The 23,164-nt window shown below is 38.1% G+C and overlaps 3 protein-coding genes across 4 annotated transcripts in view; all 3 read right to left on the reverse strand.

Moving 5' to 3' along the window:
- Nucleotides 1-5,355: 5,355 nt before the first annotated feature.
- LOC124315189 (Krueppel-like factor 12) lies at nt 5,356-10,833 on the reverse strand. Its single transcript, XM_046780688.1, has 2 exons — nt 10,347-10,833; nt 5,356-7,602 (listed from the first exon to the last, which is right to left on the reverse strand). The coding sequence occupies exons 1-2, from the start codon at nt 10,374-10,376 to the stop codon at nt 6,034-6,036; spliced, it is 1,599 nt and encodes a 532-aa protein (XP_046636644.1). The 5' UTR covers nt 10,377-10,833; the 3' UTR covers nt 5,356-6,033.
- A 1,523-nt stretch (nt 10,834-12,356) lies between these two features.
- Nucleotides 12,357-13,730, reverse strand: LOC124316460 (trypsin alpha-3-like). Its single transcript, XM_046782473.1, has 8 exons — nt 13,710-13,730; nt 13,577-13,637; nt 13,433-13,500; nt 13,217-13,320; nt 13,023-13,134; nt 12,809-12,947; nt 12,591-12,739; nt 12,357-12,509 (listed from the first exon to the last, which is right to left on the reverse strand). Exons 1-8 carry the CDS (start codon nt 13,728-13,730, stop codon nt 12,357-12,359), a joined length of 807 nt encoding a protein of 268 aa, XP_046638429.1.
- A 2,035-nt stretch (nt 13,731-15,765) lies between these two features.
- The window catches only part of LOC124314455 (putative ankyrin repeat protein RF_0381), a 34,348-nt gene continuing 26,949 nt past the window's right edge, over nt 15,766-23,164 (reverse strand). The window contains exons 1-4 of one of the 2 annotated variants that reach the window (XM_046779674.1): nt 18,667-18,911; nt 18,070-18,608; nt 17,872-17,987; nt 15,766-17,804 (exon numbers count right to left, since the gene is read on the reverse strand). In XM_046779674.1, the coding sequence (XP_046635630.1) occupies nt 15,864-17,804; nt 17,872-17,987; nt 18,070-18,608; nt 18,667-18,884 (2,814 nt within the window). In that variant the 5' untranslated portion in view covers nt 18,885-18,911 and the 3' untranslated portion in view covers nt 15,766-15,863. Of the gene's footprint in view, nt 17,805-17,871; nt 17,988-18,069; nt 18,609-18,666; nt 18,912-23,164 lie in introns of those variants that run through there. The other variant, XM_046779666.1, reaches the window with a different exon arrangement.

Here is a 23,164-nt window from a genome sequence, read left to right on the forward strand (position 1 = left end):
GTCGTCACGATTCGTCATTGCGTCTCACTCCCGAACGAATAAAAATTTCAACAAAACAAACAACCGCACACTGTAAAATAAATAAAAATAAAATAAAACTAATTCGTACTACTACTTTTTCCAACTTGCTGGGAAGAATACACATGCACGTAGCTAGGAATTTCAAACTGTGTCTTGGATGGGGATGGGAGAGACCGTACAAGTCCAGCACGCCGGTCCGTCCTTCCATTTGGCACACGATTGATCGTGTCGGCAACAACCTTCTCCCGCCTGTGTGTGTACAAGTCATAATAATAATTTCAACTTTTCATTTTTTGGTTGGTTATTTTTTTACGAGCTATATAGAGCTATCGACCCTGGATGGACGACTTTTGTAATTTTTTTAGTTCTCAGTAGATATACAATTTGCAAATGGTTGTGCAAGAACCCGTCTATTACGTCAATTACTAGTAACTGTTAGATAATGTCATTGCAGACAATATATACAGTCTTCCGGTGTATTTTTTTACTATGACTATAGTCTACTGGAATTTTCAAATGGGTATGCCAATGAGAAATTGGTGGATACGATTTTTGTTATTTTTTACGGTGATTGTTGGACAAACCTTCACGGTCTGCTGGCCAATTCCGGACGGAATTTATATAGATGAGAGAGACCTCCACAATACGCGCGGGTTATATGGTCGGCCCTTATTCTTCTGGTTATTTTTATTGGCTTCATTAAAATACCGCGCTAAATCAATTCAATCTATTTTTTTTTTAAATTCGGTTGTACATATAGAAAGAGAAAGCTTTTGGTTTCTTGCGGTGCGTTCACACACCACAAACCGCAATTGCGTCTATTTCGGAATTCCTTAAAAAATCTGATATATATATACTGCATCCGCACAAAGCTATCTGCTATTTATTGTGACAAATTGTCCGGGCGACTATTTCATTTTGGCCCAAATACTTTATTGGGGTTTGACACAAACCCGACCGAATAAATTCTGTGAGACTCTATTTTCGTAAAATAGAGCTTTCTCTCGAAACGCTATTAGTTAACTGTCTATATAAGATTGCGATTTCAGCGTGGAAACGAGAGTTTGATGCTGGGCATTCATCAGTTGAGATGATGCTCTCCTCCCGTTATAATAACCCAATAACAACCAAAAGCCAAAAGGTATAACTGAAAATAGATCCGGAATAATTTCACCATTTGTGTAACAAAATTCGCCGACAGGTAAAAACAGCTGGACGGGTCAAATAGCCCAAAAAGGGACGAAAATAGAATATACAGAACAACGAGTGTACACACGCCCGTGAATGGAATATTCAATCCTAGAAAATTGCGTCATTTTCTATACTGTAAAGATGGAGAGCGTTTCAGGAATCATTCACTTGTATTACCACCGAGCACATACACACACTTATATAAGCACTTCACTGACGGGAAGAGAGGAGCGGGAGAATAGAGAGGGAGAGTAGCAAGGTAGAATAGAGAGGGAGAATAGCAAGGTAGAATAGAGAGGGAGAACGGCGAGGGAGAACGAGAGGGAGAACAGCGGCTGGCTGGCGGAGGAGACCGCGGGGGGTGGTCGACGAGTGACTGCTGCTGCTGCTGGCTGCTACTGACGCTACTGACTGACTGGCTGGCTCCCGACTGGCTCTGGAAGATGTCGTGGCTGCTGGGTTATATACTAGCGGTGGAACTGATGTAATTTGGAGATGCCTCCAAATTACACGGTAGTTTGCGGGGAATTGTATCAGGGGAAAAGGTACCCCGAAAGGTCTGACAGGGGGGCAATAGGAATATGTATGGGTAATAATGAGGTGAGCGATGGGGTCTGACTCGGCAGAGTCGAAGATGTTAATTATAGATTGGTGGGGGAAGCTGAGGTTGCGGAAAAAGGGGAAACAATGTAGGAGGAGAAGATCAATAGTGAAATACACTACATATACCATTTGATTTTCTACCGTGATCCAATTTCACCAATAGTACCGATATAAATGTTTTTTTGTTTTTTGCGGGAGTCGCACAGCAGACAAAAGTCGGAATTCAGCTGAAAGAAAAATGTAATGCTTGACATTATAACTCATTAGTTATAGACATTCTAACCGGCAATAATTTAATGTCGTATTTATTTCAGTCGAATAAAAGGATATTTTCGCAAGAAGAAAATCTATATCGTCTATCTGTATCATTTGCATTTTATTTGATAGCATCTCTACCTTCTTTTTTTCTTTTATTTTTTTGGTCAAGGAAATGGGGCGTTTTTCTATCCCCCCCCCTCTTCATTGTAATACGGCACGGTATATACCAAAATATTCAAATGAGCTATATTTTGTGTGTGTGTGTGATTTATTTGACGTGACCTCGTTCATCAAAAAATCGGAATTTGGTTTTTTTGTTTTTTGTTTTTTGTTTTTTGCTCTCCCCTCCTCTTCTCAGAGAAGACGCGCGCGTGAATTTCAGGTGTGTGACTAATTGGTGATGACGTCATCGGCCGCAATTATAGACTTTGCACATCCACCTAGAATGTATAGAAAAGATCTTTCAAGCGCCATTGGAGATTTATTATATTAGAGTCTAAAATGGTTTCTCCTCCGTGTCGTTACACGAGTTGCGCTTCATTATGTAGTGCACACGTGGCCTCGGCAGTTGCAGTTGGGCTGCCCCCCCCCTCAGGCCATATCGTGATTTGACGTGAATAATATGGGCATCCATATAATCGGCGGTTATATCTCTATATATAGTTCTACCGTGAATAAGAATCTAATATCATTCTTCGTACAGACTAGTTTTATTTTTTAACAAACAATCCCGGAATAAAATATATAAACCCAACGGATTTGAAAAAATCTCAAAGTCCTTCGACGTAACCGGACACGAACCGCATTCGTTTTTATTTTTCACGCAAACCCCCCAAAAAGTTCTCCTCTTTCTGGTTGCCATTGGAAATTTAAAAAAAATATTTTTCCTCTCTTTTACTGAAACAAATTTGCATATTATAGAAGAACGTGTCTAATATGCATGGCCGGTTCTTCAGAGGGGGGGACAACTCGTTTTCATCCCGTCAGGGAAAACAAACATCTTCTGGAAGGAGCTAGGCAACCAACCAACCAACCAAAACAAAACAAAACAAAAACTAGTTGACATTGAAATTCTTGTAAGAAAAAAAGGGAATTTATATATTCCGCAACAGCGCCATTTTGTTTGATCCATCTGAATATTCTAAAAAATAGAAATAAGAGAAATACACAAAATATAAAAAAAGAAAATGACATTTTATGGAAATGCGATATAATATGAAGGATCGTTGATTTGTTGCTGGTCCTTTTTTGTGTCGTATCACGCGGGGATCGTTTGCTGGATTTTTTGGATGGAAAGTTGGGGGGTGACATCCGATCCTGAATCTATACACAGAGAGGGGTGACACGCCCTACTCGTCAACATATTGGAACAATATGTGTTATACTCTGGTCGAGACACAAATTGGAATTAAATTACAATTTTCAATTAGGGAATGTATAAACCTTGCGCAATGAAAATGGAAAGAGGAAGTCACGAAACGGACGGGATCGAAATGTTGGAAAAATCATTCGTCACCGGCATTGGCCCACGGCAATCATCGATTGGGAAACGAATTCCTCCGATTATTGATTGCGTCATTCGTGATTTTTTAATATCTGCGTACATTAAAATAATATGCAAATGTTGAGGTTTGACCGAGTCCTAGATATAATTGCCGAGTCTCTCCGATTATATTGGCCGAATGGTTTCGCATATATAATAACGACGTCTGCACGTCTCATTTGCATCTGTTTCATAACTCTCGATGCTGGGCCAAGTCGTTGCTCCGGGGCACCGATTGGAATAAACAAACGGGAAAAAAATTATTTTATTTTCGCTATAACACAAAGAATATCTGATCAAACGGTTTATACAATATTTCGCGCAAATTACGTAACTCGGTACACACTCTGTCTCTCGTGAGTCATTAGATTCAATACGATGCAAATCACGTTCTACCTGGACGACTGCTGGCGTCCAGCACAATCACCCACCTTGATGGATATGTCGAATTCTGAGAACTGTATTGAATCCCATTTCGAATGATCTCGAACGGGCTGCTATATATTGTAGCTCTGTGTACGTGTGTGTTCCCCTAAACTCTGTGGGAGCCTATTTGCATACGTAATCAGGTATTATATGTAAAGTTTATAAGATTTATTCCCTTTTTTTTATTTGGCCAATCGCCTTCCAGCAACCGGTTTATTTTTAATTCTTTTTCGTTTTTCATCCACTCTGAATCTTTTTGCTCTCACCTTGTTGATTTTCTTTTGATTAAAAGGTCCCGCCGAATTTTATGCGAAAGGAAAAAATAAACGAATTACATTTTTATTTTAGTTTCTGTATATTTCGACACTGAGAGAAATTACACACACAAAAAAGGAGGTGGGGGGGGGAGAAATTATAAAAGGGGGTTGGGGAGACCAAATACAAAAATTACAGGACGAAAATTTAATTTTTGTTAAAAAATGTTTTTTGTTTTTTTTGATCGTCTACAAATATAAAAACTATGTTGTATATAAAATTGAATTATATAAGTATGATGGCTAATAATGTGCACATGCAAATGAGTCCAGCAAAGGAAAATTACAGCAGACGATATATTGGAAAGACATTGAAAGCATTGAAAGGACAATTTTTTTAATAAAACGTCTACGGTCATTTTTTGCTGCTGGACTATATATCAAACACGAATTAATAATGTTCGTGACACGAAATATTTCACTGTTGACGACAAATTACACACGCGTACAAAATATAATATTAGATGAGAGATAGTTCCAAATACAAGTGAGTTTTTTTTCCAAAATATACACGATGCGCATATCTAAATGATCAAATACAAAAGCTGCACGATGGTGGCGAAAAAAAAATTTGAACGAATTCGATATAAAATTTAATTATTTTTTTTTTAATTTTAAAAAATGTAATACGAATAAGGAAATATTCAAAATTCATATCACACTTCCTGCGTGTGCTACTTATTTTTGTTTAATTTTAAATCCAGCGCAAAAATTTATTGGCTGGCGGATTATTTCTAAATAATGTCTAAACTATTTAAAATAGGATGCATTAATCCGAATGTTGTACTGGATATAAATTTCACACGTTTTTTTAAATTTTTAAATGGGGTACCTCGTAATAAGATTGAACAAAGTGGGGGTCTTTGAAAAAAAATTGAAATTAAAAAATGATTACCATCACAGTCACGAAAATGAATCAATAAAATTCGAAATGAAAATAAACAAAAATCAGGAAACGAATTGTTTGTTTTTGCGGTTAGTTTTTTTTTTCTTTTTTAAATTTCATATGCAAATTACCCCCCGGCCCAATATAGTAGGCTATATATATATGTGTGTGTGTCTGGCATACATAATAAATGTTTTGTAATACGTCATATTTGTATATATATAAAGACGCCAGCGTGTGACTTGAGGGGTAGAATTCTACATAATACAACAGCACACATGTGTGTGTGGAATGCATCTGTTTTCTTATAGATGAAAAGAAATTTGAATTAATCCAACACAAATGATGCCGCGTAGAGTTTTCGGCGGTCTCTTTTAATAATGTTCTGGCGATCGCGACATTCCGCGCATTTTATAATTCCGGCGGAATGAAACTCCAAATTCGCCCGTAAAATTCCGTTTGCCATCTCAAAAAGCCTTGAGATTTTTCAGCAGAAAATTGAAGAAATGATTTTCTCGTTGTTAGGTTGACTGTAGTAGTATGTACACAATTAGATATTATCAACTCCAGTTAAATTATAATGATAGCGGCTGGATCATCAACTTTGTCTAATTGATTTCGAATAAAATTTAACGAGTCGCTTTTAGAATTATCCAAACATTTTATTCTAAAATAACCCTCGAGGCGATTGTCATTCATTTTCTCTTCCGGCTTCAACAGGAGCAAATATTTTTTTAAATTCTGGCCGTCCTTGGAGGACAGACGGACCACGGACGGACCACCCCAGCAACTCAGACGCTGATGTGCCGTTTCATGTGCAGGGCCAAATGGTCGGAGCGTGAAAAGGCCCGTTCGCACATCTGACACTGGAATGGCCGGTCGCCCGTGTGTTTGCGATAGTGGCGGGTGAGTTCGTCGGAGCGGGCGAATTTCCATCCGCAATCCTTCCAGGCGCACTGGTACGGCTTCTCGCCCGTGTGGGTCCGCAGGTGGGCCTTCAGGTGCGACGATTTCGTGTACGTTTTACTGCAGCCGACGTGAGAACAGGCGTGAGTGGACAGCCGCTTCCGGCCCCAAGTTCTCCGGCCACCCCGGCTGCTGCTGCCCCGTCCGCTCTTGCCGGAAGCCTCTCCGCCGCCGTCCAGGTCCTTGCTGGAATTGTTGTTATTGGGGTGGTGGTTTGGCATGGGACCCCGGAGGGCCGGGTGTTGGCTCTGGTTGCTGAAACTCGTACAACTTTCGCTGCTGCTGTCGCCGCTGCTGTTGGACTTTCCGGCTTCCAGGTAATCCGTCAGGTCCGGCGAACTGGGCGGAGTGATGACTCTGTTGTTGTTGCTGTTGTTGTTGGATGATTGCTGGATGGAAATCAGACCGAGATCGACCGGGCACAAAGTGCTGCTGCCGTTCCTGGAACAAAGTTGTTTGAGTTCCTGTTCCGGACTGGCCGGCGGAGTCATCTGGCTGGTTGTTGTTGTTGTTGTTGGATGTTTGGTGCGGTTGTTGTTGAGGATCGGTGGTGGTGAGATGGGGATGAGGTGGTTGGGACAGCGGACGCCCGTTGTCAGGTAGGAAAAGAGGACGGCCGTTCCGCTGTTGTTGTTGTTGGCGGATGCATCCGCCGGAAGGAGTTTGCCGCCTCCGCAATCGACGGCGTATTTCTCGGCCGTCTGGTCCAGGAGCGAGTCCAGGTCGACGAAATCCGTTTCGCTGTTGGTCATCTGGAGAATTCCGCTGGATGAAGACGTGGAGGAGCACCGACTGTTGTTGTTGCCCAGCATCAAGTGTTGTTGGTTGCTGTTGTTGTTCAGGTGGTACATGGCGCACATTTCCTCCAGCTCCTGCTGGGACGTCAGGGACGATCCGGAAACCGGATGGATGGATGCCATGCAGTCGTCCTCGTCGTCCTGTTCCTCATCCATCACGCCGTGATCCCGCAACAACGAGGCCGCCAAGTGTTCCGGCTCGTCGTGATGTTGTTGTTGTTGTTGCTGTTGTTGTTGCTGACAGGGTTGGAAATGGGTGAGCGCTGGATGTTGGTGATTGTTGTTGCGGTAGGATGTCGTCGTCGTGTGGGGTAAGACGAAAGTTGTCGGTGTAGTTGTTGTCGTTGTTGTTGCGTTGATTTGGCTAATTCCAGTCGGTAACCGGACGGAAGAAGCGGCCGAATAAGGACTCCGTACAACCGGTTTCGTTTCAATTTGCTGTTGTTGTTGTTGCTGTTGTTGTTGTTGGACCAGTTGTAATTCTAGATGGACGGTGGGTTGTTCCTGGACGGGTTGGGCCTGAGGGGCCAAAGGATCGCCAATCAAGGAGCAGCTGTTGTCCGCCATCAGAGAGTCTTGCATCCACAACTGCTGGAACTGCAACCAAACAATAAAGATCCCAGATTTAAGGAAATGCATTTAATAATAACGACAAGGACGTCGTCTAGAGAAAATTGCGAATGTAAAATATTTAAAAAAAAAGAAACAACCAGTCGACATAACAATGAACCAATCCATCATCATTATATATTATAAACCCAACAGCAAAATAAAAACCCATTTTTCGACCTTGGATTTTTTTTAAACGGAAGCCTCCCGCCGAAATAAAATTTCACGAAAAATGTGTGACGTAAAAAAAATAAATTCTTTTCGGTTGTTGTGTTGGTTCCACCTTGGGCAATTTTCCCCTGTATGCGCATCGATATCTCTCGACGCACTAAATAATTTTGTTTTTCATTTTTTGCGGTCGACCGAGAAATTCATTGGAAACGTTTTGTTCGCTTTCCTTTTTTTTTCGTTCGTTCAGAAAAATTATTATTTTTAATGGTGGAAGAAAAAAAAAAAGGAAAAGTGGATGACCAAATCCTCACGCGCAGGAGCCGCCCGGAAGGAGCCTGTGACCCTATTTTTATATTTGGGCTAAATTTGACACTTAGAAAATAATTTAAATAATTTTTAAAAATTGATTTGAAATGACAAGGCCGTTGAATTGAATTGATTTGGCCGTATGGAAATCGTTGCCAAAAATAGAATCGAATAGTTATAGATATAAAACTGAATTTTATTTGAGATTCTTAAATGGGGAGAAGGAAAAAAAAGTGAAGCGAAAAGAAAAGGGAAAGTGGACCGATGAGAGAGCTGCTGCTCTGCTTTTTCTTTTTGAGTTTTTGGGCAATGTGTGTGTGTGTGTGTGTTATGTGAGAGACTCTTTTATTTTTTCGCGCAGTTATTAGGAACAAAACAAACGGCCTTTTAAGAAGAAAAACTATTTCGTCTGGGAAGTTTTTTTTCGGATCATCCACAATTGAATTTCTCTGCGATGGTGAACAAAACTTTTTCGGCGGAACAAGTCCAACACGGTGGGGGGGCCCCATGTATGTAGGAAGGAATCCGAATTCACTTTTCGGCTGGGTATTATATAGGAACTAGAAGAACGGGAATATACACAAGGAAAGAGAGAGTGTGTGATTGTCTATAAGGCAATGATTTGTTTTTTTCTCTCTAACTGAACAGGCAAATAAAAAGTTTTACTTCAATTTGTCGATCGAGGAGAAAGCAATTTCTTTTTCCCGGAACGATTTTATAATTTTTATTTTTGGCTTTCCCCTGATGGATGAAACTTAAAAACCGCAGAGCGAATTATCAATTTTTCTTCGTCTGAATTCTCTTGAAAAATAAAAAATTGGGCATGGCGCCAAATTCAAATCTCCCAAAAACGGTTTTACTAGGAAGTCCATAAAGACGAATGTCTTCATCATCATCGCTCTGCTGGCCAGCCAGCTATATAGACGAAGGTGACAAAGAAAGACGGCCAGCCAACAGCCAACAGCCCAGCCAACAGCCAAGCCGGACTAAATAAGGAGAGCAAAGTCAATAAAGAAAAAAACCAGTTCACCTCGTCGCGTCGTCTTTTCTGCTTGGCATGTACAAACCAGCGCGTGATGGACGCGGACGATGTTGTGCGATGCCAAACGACTTTCACTCAATCGTTTGCAAAGGGAATTAAAAAGTCTAAAACTTCTTTTTTTTTTATTTATTCTATTCTGGTGTATGTGTCACATCATTTTTAAGAAGAAATGAAATTATATGTAGGCTATACATGGAAAAAAAAAAACTATAATTTGATTACAAATTCGCATGATATAGTCTGACCCAGCGGTTGGTGGCAAATCGATATCATTCACTTTGCGCTGCTGGACATATATGCGGAGAGAGAGAAAATGATCTGATAATAATAATAATAATAATATAACAAGCGATTGGAAAGTCGATCAGTGGCGACAGAGAGAGCCGAGACGGTTTTTTATTTTTATTTTTTCTGCGGCCGGGAAAAAAAAAGAAGCGAAAGTGATGAGGAATATTTTCTCTTTTTTTTTCCTTCACGAGCTCACGGTACTTTCGCTAATGAGTTTTTCCTTTTTTCCTTTCCCTCACACAGACCACCACCATCAAATCGTCCTTCTTCTAATTAGGTGTTTTCATTAATATTACAACGATGAGAAATAAAAGTATAAAACAACCCAAAAAACAAATTCACGCTCTCTTTCACCTGTGTAGCCCTTTTTTATTTTAAACTTCTTTTGTCGTCGTTTCTTTTACAAAAATTTTAATTTCAAATAATAAAAAAAGAGTCGACATTTTGCCAGCCGTTTTGTCGATTTCGTGATGAATTGCTAACCCTGAACCCGATTCGAGAGCAGACAAAAATGAGAGACTAAATTCTATTGTTCCTTGTCGATGACTTTGCCTAAAAAGAATTTCCGAAACAATTGCGACACACAGAACAAAACGAAACCCATTTTTTATCTTCTGTTACAATAGCGAAATGATTACAAGAATGAGTCGTAGAATGAAAAATATAAGGCGATGGTTATAATACCATAGCTATGTGTGCAACACACAAACAATTGTGTGTTAGGTCTATAATATATAAGCGCCGGCTGTGTGATCGCCGAGTGAAAGTGTCCGCGCAAATGATAGCCTACTACTACTACACGCGTATAAAAACGGAGACTGTCCCGAACGACCGAGCAAATAACAACCCTTTTAAATATATTTCACGGGAAAAAGAAATAAAAGAAATAATAACGATGGCAGAAAAAGAAATGATTATTTTTTACCTCTTGGTAGTACATGTTGGTGACGGCCATTTCTTTAGTGTCGAATAAAAAATTGGAAAATGTTAATCCAATCGCCTCGTTCAGTGATGACACAATTCCACAAATTGTCTGCCGCGGTTTTTCACCCAAACAAAAATTTTGTTGAAATGTCGACGATTTCCGTTTAGTCACACCGGCTCATTCCACAAAAAAACAAAAGAATTTTTCAAAGAAAATCAATTTCTCAGATCTCACTCACAAACAAACAAATTTTGAAAATTCATAAAAAAGGAACTGGTTTTTGTATCAAATATCAAAATATTCTTCCTGGAATTAGCGCGGCACTCACGGAACAGCACACACATGCACCACACACGGAGGGAAAAAAAAGATTGGGCAAAATAACTGACAAAAGTTGTGAATAACTAACGAGAGTACCGCAGCAGCCGACAGCTCGTACGCAACTGACGGTCTCGGACCAGGTGAGTGTTGAACTTGAGGCTATGTAGGAAAAATAATAAAAAGAGACTCTGGTTTTGGCTCTTTCTTTCTTTCTCTCTCTCTCTACTTGCACTACTATTCTCTGCTGCTATACATTTGTGTAGCTTGCTGCCTTTGGGCACTTTTCACGTTCCCGGCGTGTGTGTGTGTGTGTGTGTAGAGGGTAGTATAATGTGTGTACAACGGGCAGAAACGCATGATCTGATTGCTCCACTTTCATATAGGTACGTGTAAGAGCTAGGCGCGCGCAAATGTACATGTAGCGGATAGACCCTCCTTTCTCTCTCGACTGGACGTGGATGAAACATTTTTTGGGGTTTTCAAAAAGGGACCGCCCACTCGGATAAAAGAGGATTCCATTATGCGGATGAAATGCAATTCGCAATGGGATTATATTCATCTTTTTTGAAACAATGGGGGAATCTTAAACGGATTTCGGGGTGTGAATTATTCTAGTGGGATTGCGAATTTTTATTGGCGAGAAATGATTATTAATAGTGCAAATGTTTCGGGGGGTTTCTTTCGCCAAAAATTGAAAAAGGGGAGGATCGATCGTAAATCATCGGACGTGGAGCCGAGCAGTGGGAACTTGTAATTAAAAGAAATCGAGCCGGTCAAAGGAAAAATTTACTTGGCTCGACCCATTTCAAATAACCACCGCCGATCGTTATCTCCGTGATTTAGTGTGGGATCGGGACAAAGCTCAGAAACCGTGAATTTTTTCTTTTCGTTTTTTAGATTTGATTTTTCGACTCCAGCGCCATCTATTCGCAGTAAAATGAGTTAGATTGCCCGCCCACTAGATGGCACTTTGTTAAAAGAAGTAAATCAAGTTTGAAGTTGACCAAGTTTTTAAAAAAGTTTGTTAATCACAAGATTAGTGCATACAAAAAATAGAAAATATCTAGTAATTTTCTTTGGAAATTAAGAAACTGTTGACGAAGAGTAATGAAATGCATAAATTATATTAGGAAACTTACCCAACACCATCACTTGACAAACGTTCGAGTTTCGGCCAGGTTTCGGCTTTATTTTCCACGTGGACTCCCAAGTTTAAAAACGTGACCACAGACCCTCTTAGTCTGTGACATGACCGGCGATGAGTACATAAAAAAGGGAGAATGAAAATCTTGAAGGTATGACACTCCTCATGACAATCCAGTATTGAAGTTCAGTCACGCAAAGAAAGATTATGCTGATTTTACTGTGCTTCAACTTCTTTTCTTGAATGCTAACACACATAGGAAGACGACCAAATCTACAAAATTTCATCAATACTTTAACAAGGCAGTAAGTGAACAATTTTTTCAACAGTTATCGTTATTGGTATAAAGTGTATTGTAGTGCACCATTGCCCATTTAGTTTGATATAATGACTTAAAACAAATTGTGATGTTTACTATCAGGTGCATTGATAAGGATAAAGGGGAAAATTAGATTCACACAAAAAATTTCAAACAGATCGTCTGGTTTGTGTAGGTCTGGGGTATCCATAGACTGGCCACAAGCTGGGAAACTGCCATTAGCATTTTACTTTGGGTTGCTTTTCATAGTAGCAGCAATCCAGTCAAGATAGGCGGTTATGCGTGTGTATACACCAGGGGTTGTATTTCCGCATTTGCTTCCGAAGGAAGTGATTCCAACTTGAAATCCGTTAACGAGAATCGGTCCGCCACTGTCACCCTAAAAATTTTATCAAATCCGCAATATCGTCACGAGGGAAACTTTTTTAAAGCTTATGTTTTACTGCATTATATAACTCACTTGGCAGGTGTCTTTTTTAATGCCGAGGGCACACAGCATCATAGATCCGACGAACACGGTCTTTCCGGATTTGTAATAAGTGGAACAATTTTGATTACCATAAATTTTGACGGTAGTTTTAAGAAGTATCGGCGAAATGGTATCACTATCTATGAAAACGATTAAATCTTATGTCATGAAAGCAATGTTGCATTGAAAAAATCGGGAATATTTATTACTATATGCTGTGAGTCCCCATCCTGCAATGACGGCCGACATGTTGGCGTAAGAGAGATGAATATTTGACTTTGATGGTAGTTTAACCAAAGGGATAGTCGTAACTGGTGCGTTTAAGAGAAGAATGGCGATATCATATGTCTGTTAGATATAAAGGATTTGTTTTAAAAAGTAGAAAAATCATCGATTGAAACTGAGATAAGAATCTTGAACTACTTTGTTTTTTATGGAATATTTTTCATATTTGATGAATTTTTTCACAGATCGGGTGAGAGATCCAGGTCCACCGCCATTGCTCGACAATGTGTTCAAGTACAATGTCGTTCCACTGATGGCAAAAGAAATTGCAATAACAGGTAAACAAAACTTTGATTTGTTAAAATATTTCAGTTGACGGTTCTAAATTTTACTTGGGAGCGTAGCAGTGGGCTGCTGTCAAGACATGGTAAGGTCCGATTAAGGTTCCACCGCATAGACTGGGCTCTCCTGCCCAAGTTTCTACATTTAAACGGGTCTGAAAAGTAAAACCGCATAATTCCCCCGAGAACCAGTTAATTGAATTGAAATAATTGACGTTTAGCTCTTATTGTTCTTGGGAATCGATATTATTGAAATACGTATCTTACCATAAAAGGAAATTCGCCGGCACGCGCTGGGATTCCACCGACGATGGAAACGTTTGGGTGGCCAGTTCCTGTGGCTTTATTCAACATATAAAAGAAATAACAACAGAACATTTAAGGTAACTATTTACTAACAAAGTATTTTACCTTTGAGGGGATTGACAGTTGCCGAGCTGACAAACACCGTGAGAGAACAGAGGCAAAAAACCTTGATTGCCGTAATGACATTTTAGGAAACGCGGATAATCGAATTTGTGATTAGAAAATGTAAGCTACTTACTTGAATTTTGACGAGATTCATCGTGAATAGAGACGTGTAGATGAAACTAAACTGGCGATCCCATTGAAGAAAACGACAGCTATTTATTTGAGTCCAAACTTATGGCGTATACTGGCAGTAAATTTGGATTTCAGGTGTTTTGTAATGGCCTTCTGCTTACAGCGCTGATGAGTTATTCTAAAGTCTGTTTTCAGCCCGCGTGTGTCATGGTGAAATATTGGAGAGTGTCGGCATTCTCTTTCTCCCTTCGCGTGTTTGTTTGTCGGCTATTTGTGAATGAATATTCTTCTTTTGGTTGTGACCGTCCCACGCATTTGAAGGTATTACTGACAGTAACACAGTTGTGTGCCATTAATATCTTTAAAAGTTTGAGACTTCCGGTGACTAATAATGCACATCTGCCATTGAATCGCTTATTGCGCTTGCTTTTGAATAATTCTGAAGTACTGGGAGAGAGTGCATTCCAAATAGTATAAAGCAATGCTTTTAAGACTCAGGTTATTTTTTTTGCTTGCAATGAATTTTAGAAAATTTTTGAATCCGTTTACCCGCGGAATGGCCTGAAAGTAAAATGATGGATGAGAGAAATTAAAACGAGAAAATCTGTGTCGATTGGCGTCATATTAATTCAACTTCGACTTCAAATTGATGGTTGATGCGAGATTTTTGTGTTTGTTACATTTACTTAACTTAAGTCAATTGCAATAATTTTGAATTGTTTAATTGTAATTTATTTCTTTTCAGAGTTCTCTGTGGTGATGTCTGGCCGAGTGACCGCCTACAGGTTGATTAGCATTGAGCATAAGGGCGACGTAAAATCGAATAAAATTGTGATAATGCTCGACGGTGATCTGTTTGTCGTCGCCGTGAATCCCGCCTCGTGTCACTGGAATCAAAACCGTCGGCGTGATGCGGTAAAAGTTGGTCCAACAGTTCGACATAGCGCCGAAGATCCGTGTTGGCTGGTGAAAAAGCTTCAAAGGAGGTTAAGACCTTTATTTTTATTTGGAAATATTAATTGTAAAGTTGTTTAGTGTTGATAGATTCTATATCTCTCTCATCTATGTAATCTAATTCTGCTTTGTATGAAATTTAAATGGTGGCTGTAGCACCATGGTGCAAGAGGCAGTCTCGTTGTCAGGCTCGATTGCCTCGGGAAATTCAGCTGCAAGAAAGTTATCTGGCCACCACCACCAAGTCAAGGTATTAAATTTACTCACCATTACAGAACTTTTGTTATCTAATGCTCCTCTTCCATAGATGACACCAACAACACCGTTGGTGACCGGAACTACATCCAGATGAGTAGCCAACAAACATGTAAGGAGGTAGGACATTTTCAGCTTTATCGGCGTTACTTCCTTTCCAAGGGAAACCTGAGATATCTTTTTAAATAAGTTTTTTGTTCTAAATTCTTACGATTATCTGACAAAGAGATGGCGTTGGTATTTACTATTTTTGAGATGTTGATGAAGATGGAGCAAGGCCTCGGTCTCGAATACGTCACGCTCCCAGGAAATATTCTTAATGGTCAGGGCTTTGGCTTATCGTCCTGCAGGTTGATGAATTCTTTCTCGATCGAGTTGAGGAAGTTACTCCACATCTTTCCTGTTCATATTCCATTGAAATTGCTTCTGTCTACTGGTCACCGTGTAAAACGGCAAGGAGACTTATCGTCGTCACTACAATGATCACGAAAATTTTGCTGCACATTTAACTACTAGGGTTTCGTTTCTCTTTCTGCTTGAATGGTCAGAGTTTCGGCTAACCGTTCTACACGTTCGAATATTTGCATTCTTTTTTTTTTAAGCTCTTCTTACTTATTTGATCTCGATTTTTGTTTTTTTAAATTAGTTAGTTTAACTTTAAACGTTGGAAAGAAAAATTTTGATGTGCTCGGACAATATCCGGATCACGTCTTCTAACCGAGAGAATTTAAATTAAAAGCAAACAAATATGCTTGGCAGCTAAAGAAAAAACATTTTTATCGTTCAAAATAAAAATACAAAGGCGAAATTCTACACAAATTAAGAAGACGAATAGAGGAGGAGAAGAATGTCCATTGTCCAATCGTCGACAGTAAATGAAATGCCAGAATACAGGAATGTTATTTTATTTTCACTCGTTAGCTCGCGGGATTGTACTCATCTCCGATCATACGTTTTGATCAAGTAACTGCAAGATTTCATTGCGATTTTCTTTGTGATATTCTTCTTTGAAGATGGCGAGCTTTTCTGGAGGCACATCGCATTGATGATGAATCAATAGTTGCATGATTTCTATTAAATTTTGTAGTTCATAATTTTGAACTAACAAAGTGAGAGCATTATCTCCGTCATTGTCCTTGAATTTGACGTCGATTCCATTTTCAATCAAAAGTCGAATGATGTCAATTAAATTTTCCTTTTGATGATAGCGACACAATAAAGTGAGGGGATTCGATCCTTTGACGGTTTTGCAATTGATTTCGATTCCGCTTTTAATTAAAAGTCGGATTATGTCAATCAAATTATCCTCTTGATAATATTGGCACAATAAAGTGAGGCCATTTGATCCATAGTTGTTCTTGTGATTAACTTCGATTCTGTTTTCAATCAGAATTGGAATTACTTCAATCAAATTTTCATTTTGATAATATTGACACAAGAAGTGAAGTGCATTCCGTCCTCCGTTGGTTTTGCAGTTGAGGTCAATTTGATTTTGGATGAAAATCTTGGTAATGTCAATTAAATTATTGTTTTTGTAATATTGACACAATAAGTGAAGAGCACTCCGTCCTTTGTCCGTCTTACAATTGACTTCGATTCCCTTTTCAGTTAACAGCCGAATTATTTCGATTAAATTTTCCTTGTTGTAATATTCACATAATAAAGTGAGAGCATTTGATCCTTTAATAGTCCGACAATTGATTTCGATGCCGCATTGAATCAAAAGTTTAAATATTTCAATTAAATTTTCGCTTGGATAAAATTGGCACAATAAAGTAAGAGCCGTCTCTTTGTTTTTATTGATGCAATTGAATTCAATTCGATTTTCAATTAGAAGTCGAATTATGTCAATCAAATTTTCTTTTTGGTAATATTGACACACGTAGTGAAGGGCATTTTGTCCGATGTTGGTCTTACAATTAACTTCAATTCCATTTTCAATTAAAAGTCGAATTATTTCAATTAAATTATCTCTTTTATAATATTCGCACAATAAAGTGAGAGCATTTGATCCTTTAGTGGTTTCGTAATTGATATCGATCTTGTTTTCAATTAGAAGTTGGATTATTTCAATCAAATTTTCTTTTTGATAAAATTCACACAATAAAGTGAGAGCGTTGGATCCAATTTTGTTTTTGCAGTTAACCTCAATTCCATTTTCAAGTAAAAGTCGAATTATATCAATCAAATTGTCTTTTCGATAATAGTGACACAATAACGTAAGGGCATTAGATCCGTTTTTGTTTTTCCAATTGATGTCGATTCCATTTTCAATTAGAAGTCGAATTATGTCAATCAAATTTTCGTGTTGATAATGTATACACAATAAAGTGAGAGCATTAAATTCTTTCTTGGTCTTACAATTGATATCCATTTTGTTTTGGATCAAAATTTGAATTATTTGAATTATATTATCGTTTTGGTAGTTTTTACACAAGAAGTGAAGGGCATTCTGGCCGCCCTTGGACTTGCCGTTGATTTCAATTTCGTTTTGAATCAACATTTGAATTATTTGAATTAAATTGGCGTTTTTGTAATAGTTACACAAATAGTGAAGAGCATTTCGCCTATCATTGGTCTTGCAATTGACTTCGATTTTGTTTTCAATCAAAATTTGAATGATTTCAACCAAATTATCGTTTTGGTAATAGTGACACAAGTAGTGTAGAGCATTCTTCCCGCTGTTGGTTTGGCAATTGACGTTTGCTCCATTTCTGATCAAGAACTGAATCATTTCAATCAAATTGTCACTAGTATTCTTATTGTTTGTCAAATGCAGGAGAGGTGTAAATCCCTTTTCGTTTGCACAGTTTATATCCATGCCATTTTCAATGAGTTTCTCGATTTCTTCTATGGTTGGATAGGGTCCTGACGCAAATGTGAATGTCTGTGAAGGTTTTACAAATAATGAGAAGAATGAAATTCACAAAGATGTTACGGTGTTTTACTTTTACCTTGTCGTGTTTGAATTGTTTGAGTCGTTTAGCAACTTTTGACGATGCGATTCGATTTTCGGGATTTTCCTCCAACATTTTCAGGACAAGTTCACGAGCACTAAGCGGTTCAATTTCTGTTCAAAAGAAACAAAATAACATTTAGTGATTAGTGTTGATTCAGATGAATTATGTGTTATGTTTCATTAACTTTCTTACTTTCCAAATAAATTGGTTGGTTCCTAAGAATATTGATTTGAATTTCGAAACGGAGACCAAAAAGGTGAACACCGTCCAATAGAAAGTAGCCAAATACAAGACCTTCTGCAAATACATCACTCTTGACAGTTCCTCTTTTACTTGTTGATGTTGTTTCACTTTCCGAGGGAGAACTGGTCCCTTGATGACTCTTTTCTTCTCCGAGTATTTTCAGTATTTCTGGTGCAAGCCATTCGAATGTCCCTTTTACTTTTTCGCTCATGGAAAAAGAACCTCTCTCGTTGACTTGTTTACTCAGTCCGAAGTCGGCCCATTTCATTATTACTTGATTATTTGAATCTGAACTCACCCAAATCAAAACATTTTCAGGCTTGAGATCGCGATGAATCAATCCCTGTTCGTGTATGTATTCCAGTCCAATGGCTAATTGATAAAGAACATCCACCTTTGGAGGCATTGGGCCATTGTATTTGTTTGCGTCCCCGTCTATTAAAAACAACTGTGCCATCGTGGCTTTGCACAATTGAAGGACAAAATATCTACATAAACAATTTGGATGAGTTCTAAAAATTTTTATAGTTTTGTATCAGTTTATACTTAAAGTCTTTGTCCTCCTCCACGTGAAATAATTTGATGACGTTTTCATGATCACATTTTTTTAGAGCATTTCCTTCTTGTTCAATGCCTTTAGTATCGCTTTTAGGAATTTTCTTGATTGCCACTGGAATTCCTTCCCAAACTCCTTCAAAAACAATACCAAAACTTCCTTCTCCTAAAATCTTGTTTTGAATAATTTCATGAGTTATAGTCTGCATACTGCCAAGCAACTAACTGTTCTCAATATGACCATAGAGTTTCGTCAAATGAGCAAGCGCTATTCAGCTATATTTTCTGACTTTATCATTGTGATTTTTTTTTCTTCGCTTATCTTTAAAAAGCAATATATGGCCTAAGGTTAGTTTATCATAGTTTTATTATTCGATTTTATCTTTTTGTAGCCACTGGATCTTACTTATTTTGCATTTCAACTTTTTTAAATATTAGGACGGGTATCAAGATTGTGCATGCTATGGTTTATACGACTGAATTGTGGTTCCCTCCCTCCCACCGGCACCTCCTGGTTTTTAAAATTAGAAAACAATTAGCATTTAGTGTCCTTTTTCAAATCTTCCATCATTTGATTGCTAAAAATATGCCTATGTAACGCAAAACTTGAAAAGGATTTTTCATTTTTTAAAATCGAAATATTTTGGTAGTCTCTTCCCCAATGGCCAATAGCCAGTCCATTTTACTGAGCTCATGACAAAATTTTCTTTTTATTGACTTGTTTGCTTTGCTCAATATCAGCCCATATCATTTAGACTCCATCATTTTTAAAATCCAGTCAGATAAGGATGTTCTATTTTTTTTTGTCACGATGTGTCAATTCCATTTTGCGAACGCATTCCAATTCCTTGGCTAACTGATCTATTGAGTTCTATAATAGAATAATCAATAAAATAGTTTTTTTCTCGTACAATAAAAGCTTTCTCATCGTGAATTGTAACCTACAATTACAGTCGTTTTCGGCAAGGATTACACTGATAACGTTTGGAATGTTTCAAATTTCGCACAGTGCTTCCTGGAGCTTCCTTTTCTTTTAACAAGCGATCTCCCACTCAACCGGACCGAAATGGTGGGGGTACTTTTCGGATCGTAATCCGGAAAAGAACTTTACAAATCCGGACTAGGTCTAATCTGTTCAGAATCGCAAGGCGATTCCAACGGAATTAAGTCCGGATTTTTATCTTTTCCCGTTCACGAGATAATCACGGTTGAAAATCGTGAAATATCACGAAAACCCAAAGTCTCCCCGTCCGACTACATCGCTTTTAGCCGTATATTCGGCTTGTAAAAAAAAACTAATTGTTACAAAATGTAGCCCTTTCATCCCTCTTTCAGAATCCAAAAGGATTTTTTATAATTCTTTGAGATGTTTGAGATATCACGATTTTCGTGATACCCCCATTTCGACACATTTTCCAAGCATTTTATTCGGCGTTGCCGATTGCCGTATATGTGACTTCGCCCCCACTCCTTCGCTTTTTCCATTGTTTCCTATGTATCAAGTCCCATCTGTATCGATATACAAGGCATGTACAAGGCCTTGATACATAGGAAACAGGGGAAAAGCGAAGGAGTGGACAGGAAAGGGGGCGAAAAGCACATATACGGCAATCGGCAACGCCGAATAAAATGCTTGGAAAATGTGTCGAAATGGGGGTATCACGAAAATCGTGATATCTCAAACATCTCAAAGAATTATAAAAAATCCTTTTGGATTCTGAAAGAGGGATGAAAGGGCTACATTTTGTATCAATTAGTTTTTTTTTACAAGCCGAATATACGGCTAAAAGCGATGTAGTCGGACGGGGAGACTTTGGGTTTTCGTGATATTTCACGATTTTCAACCGTGATTATCTCGTGAACGGGAAAAGATAAAAATCCGGACTTGATTCCGTTGGAATCGCCTTGCGATTCTGAACAGATTAGACCTAGTCCGGATTTGTAAAGTTCTTTTCCGGATTACGATCCGAAAAGTACCCCCACCATTTCGGTCCGGTTGAGTGGGAGATCGCTTGTTAAATTGTTTTCGTCCTGTAACAGCTGAAGTCGTCGCTCTTGACGGCCTCTGATAGGCGATGGGACCGTAGGAACTGTCAAAGACAAACCGAAATCCTCTAATTCCTAATAGTTTTTTTTTTGCCGCATTCGGTTTCCGTCTTTAATTTAAATCACTACGTTTTGATTCAGATTATTCGTTTACTAGACTCAAATTACAAACAAATGCATTCGTTTTTCAGAAAAACGAACGCAAGTTTAAGCACGTGACATTGTTTCAAAATTTTGCTTCAATTATGAGTTTATTGATTGATTCGTTTAGACATAAACATTCGAAAGCAAAATTTTACACAAATTTAGAAAATGAATAATCGAAATACCGTATCTGAAATGTGTATCCAATTTTCCAAAGTAAATTCAGTGCTAGAATTCAAGAATGTTTGTTTCAATTTTATTCGTATGGCCGCGGGATCACACATCATACATTTTCATCAAGTAACTTTGAGTAACTTCAGGATTTCTTCGCGATTTTCTTTGTGATATTTTTCCTTGAAAATGGCGAGCGTTTCTGGAGTCGCAACACATCCGTTGTGAATCAAAAGTTGCATTATTTCTATTAAATTTTTTTTTTCATAATTTTGACACAGCAGAGTAAGAGCATTCGATCCGTCTTTGTCCTTGCAATTGACGTCGATTTTGCTTTTAATTAAAAGTTGGATTATGTCAATTAAATTTTCCTTTTGATAATTCCGACATAATAAAGTGAGGGCATTGTCTCGGTCGTAAATCTTGCAGTTGACGTCGATTCCGTTTTCAATCAGTAATGTAATTATTTGAATCAAGTGATCGTTTTGGGAATATTGACACAAAATATGAAGAGCATTTCGTCCTCCATTGGTTGTGCAGGTTACATCGATTTTTTTTTCAATCAAAATTTTAATTAATGTAATTAAATTATCATTTTGATAGTATTGACATAATAAAGTGAGAGCATTTTCCCCGTATTTGTCCTTGCATTTTGGGTCGATTCCGTTTTCAATTAAAAGTCTAACTATTTCAATCAAATTATCTTTTTGATAATATCGACACAGTAAAGTTAACGTATTGGATCCGTTGATGGTCTCGCAATTGACTTCGATTCCATTTCCAATTAAAATTCTAATTATTTCAATCAAATTATCATTTTGGTAATGATGACATAAGAAGTGAAGAGCATTCCGTCCGCCGTTGGTTTTGCAATTAACGTTTGCTCCATTGCTGATCAAGAACTGAATCACTTCTATCAAATTGTCACTAGTATTCTTATTGTTTGTCAAATGCAGAAGAGGTGTGAATCCTTTTTCATTTGTACAGTTGATATCCATGCCATTTTCAATAAGTTTCTCGATTTCTTCTATGGTTGGATAGGGTCCTGCCGCAAATGTGAATGTCTGTGAAGGTTTTACAAATAATGAGAAGAATGAAATTCACAAGGTTGTATAAAGTACATATGTTGTATATCAACTATATATTTTTTACCATGTCTTGTTTGAATTGTTTGAGTTGTTTAGCAACATCTGACGATGTAATTCGATTCTTGGTATCTCCCTTTAACATTTTCTGGACAAGTTCACGAGCGCTAAGCGGTTCAATTTCTGTTAATGTGAAACGAAATTAGTATTTATGTAAATCACTGATATTAATTCAATTTAAGTTATGTTTCTTCAACTTCCTTACTTTCCAAATTAGTTGGTTTATTTCCAAGAATATTGACTTGAATTTCGAAACTAGAACCGAAAAGATGAACACCATCCAATAGAAAGTAACCAAATACGAGACCTTCTGTAAATACATCGCTCTTGACGGTTCCTCTTTTATTTGATTGTGATTCTTGACTTTTAGAGGGAGGGCTATTTTCTTCTTTTAGTATTTTCAGTATCTCCGGTGCCAACCAATCGTATGTCCCTTTAACTCCATCGCTCATTGAACAAGTTCCTCTCTCGTTGACTTGTTTACTCAGTCCGAAGTCGGCCCATTTCATTATTACTCGATTATTTTCTGAACTCACCCAAATTAAAACGTTTGCAGGCTTGAGATCGCGATGAATCAATCCCTGTTCGTGTATGTATTGCAGTCCTATGGCCAATTGATAAAGAACATCCACTTTTGGAGGCATTGGGCCATTGTATTTGTTTGCGTCCCCGTCCTTCAAAAACAACTGGGCCATCGTGGCTTTGCACAATTCGAGGGCAAAATATCTACAAAAACAATTTGGATGAGTTCTAAAGTATTTGACAGCTAGATTAGTTTATTAAATACTTGAAGTCGTTGTCCTCCTCTACGTGCAATAACTTGATGACGTTTTCATGGTTAAAGTGTTTTAGAGCTTTTACTTCTCGTTCACTGCTTTTAGTATCGTTTACATTTATTCGTTTGATTGCCACTGGAAATCCTTCCCAAACTCCTTCAAAAACAATACCAGAACTTCCTTCTCCTAAAATCTTGTTTTTATTAT

This window comes from Daphnia pulicaria, chromosome 1 (assembly GCF_021234035.1).
Source record: "Daphnia pulicaria isolate SC F1-1A chromosome 1, SC_F0-13Bv2, whole genome shotgun sequence".
Lineage (NCBI taxonomy): Eukaryota > Metazoa > Arthropoda > Branchiopoda > Diplostraca > Daphniidae > Daphnia > Daphnia pulicaria.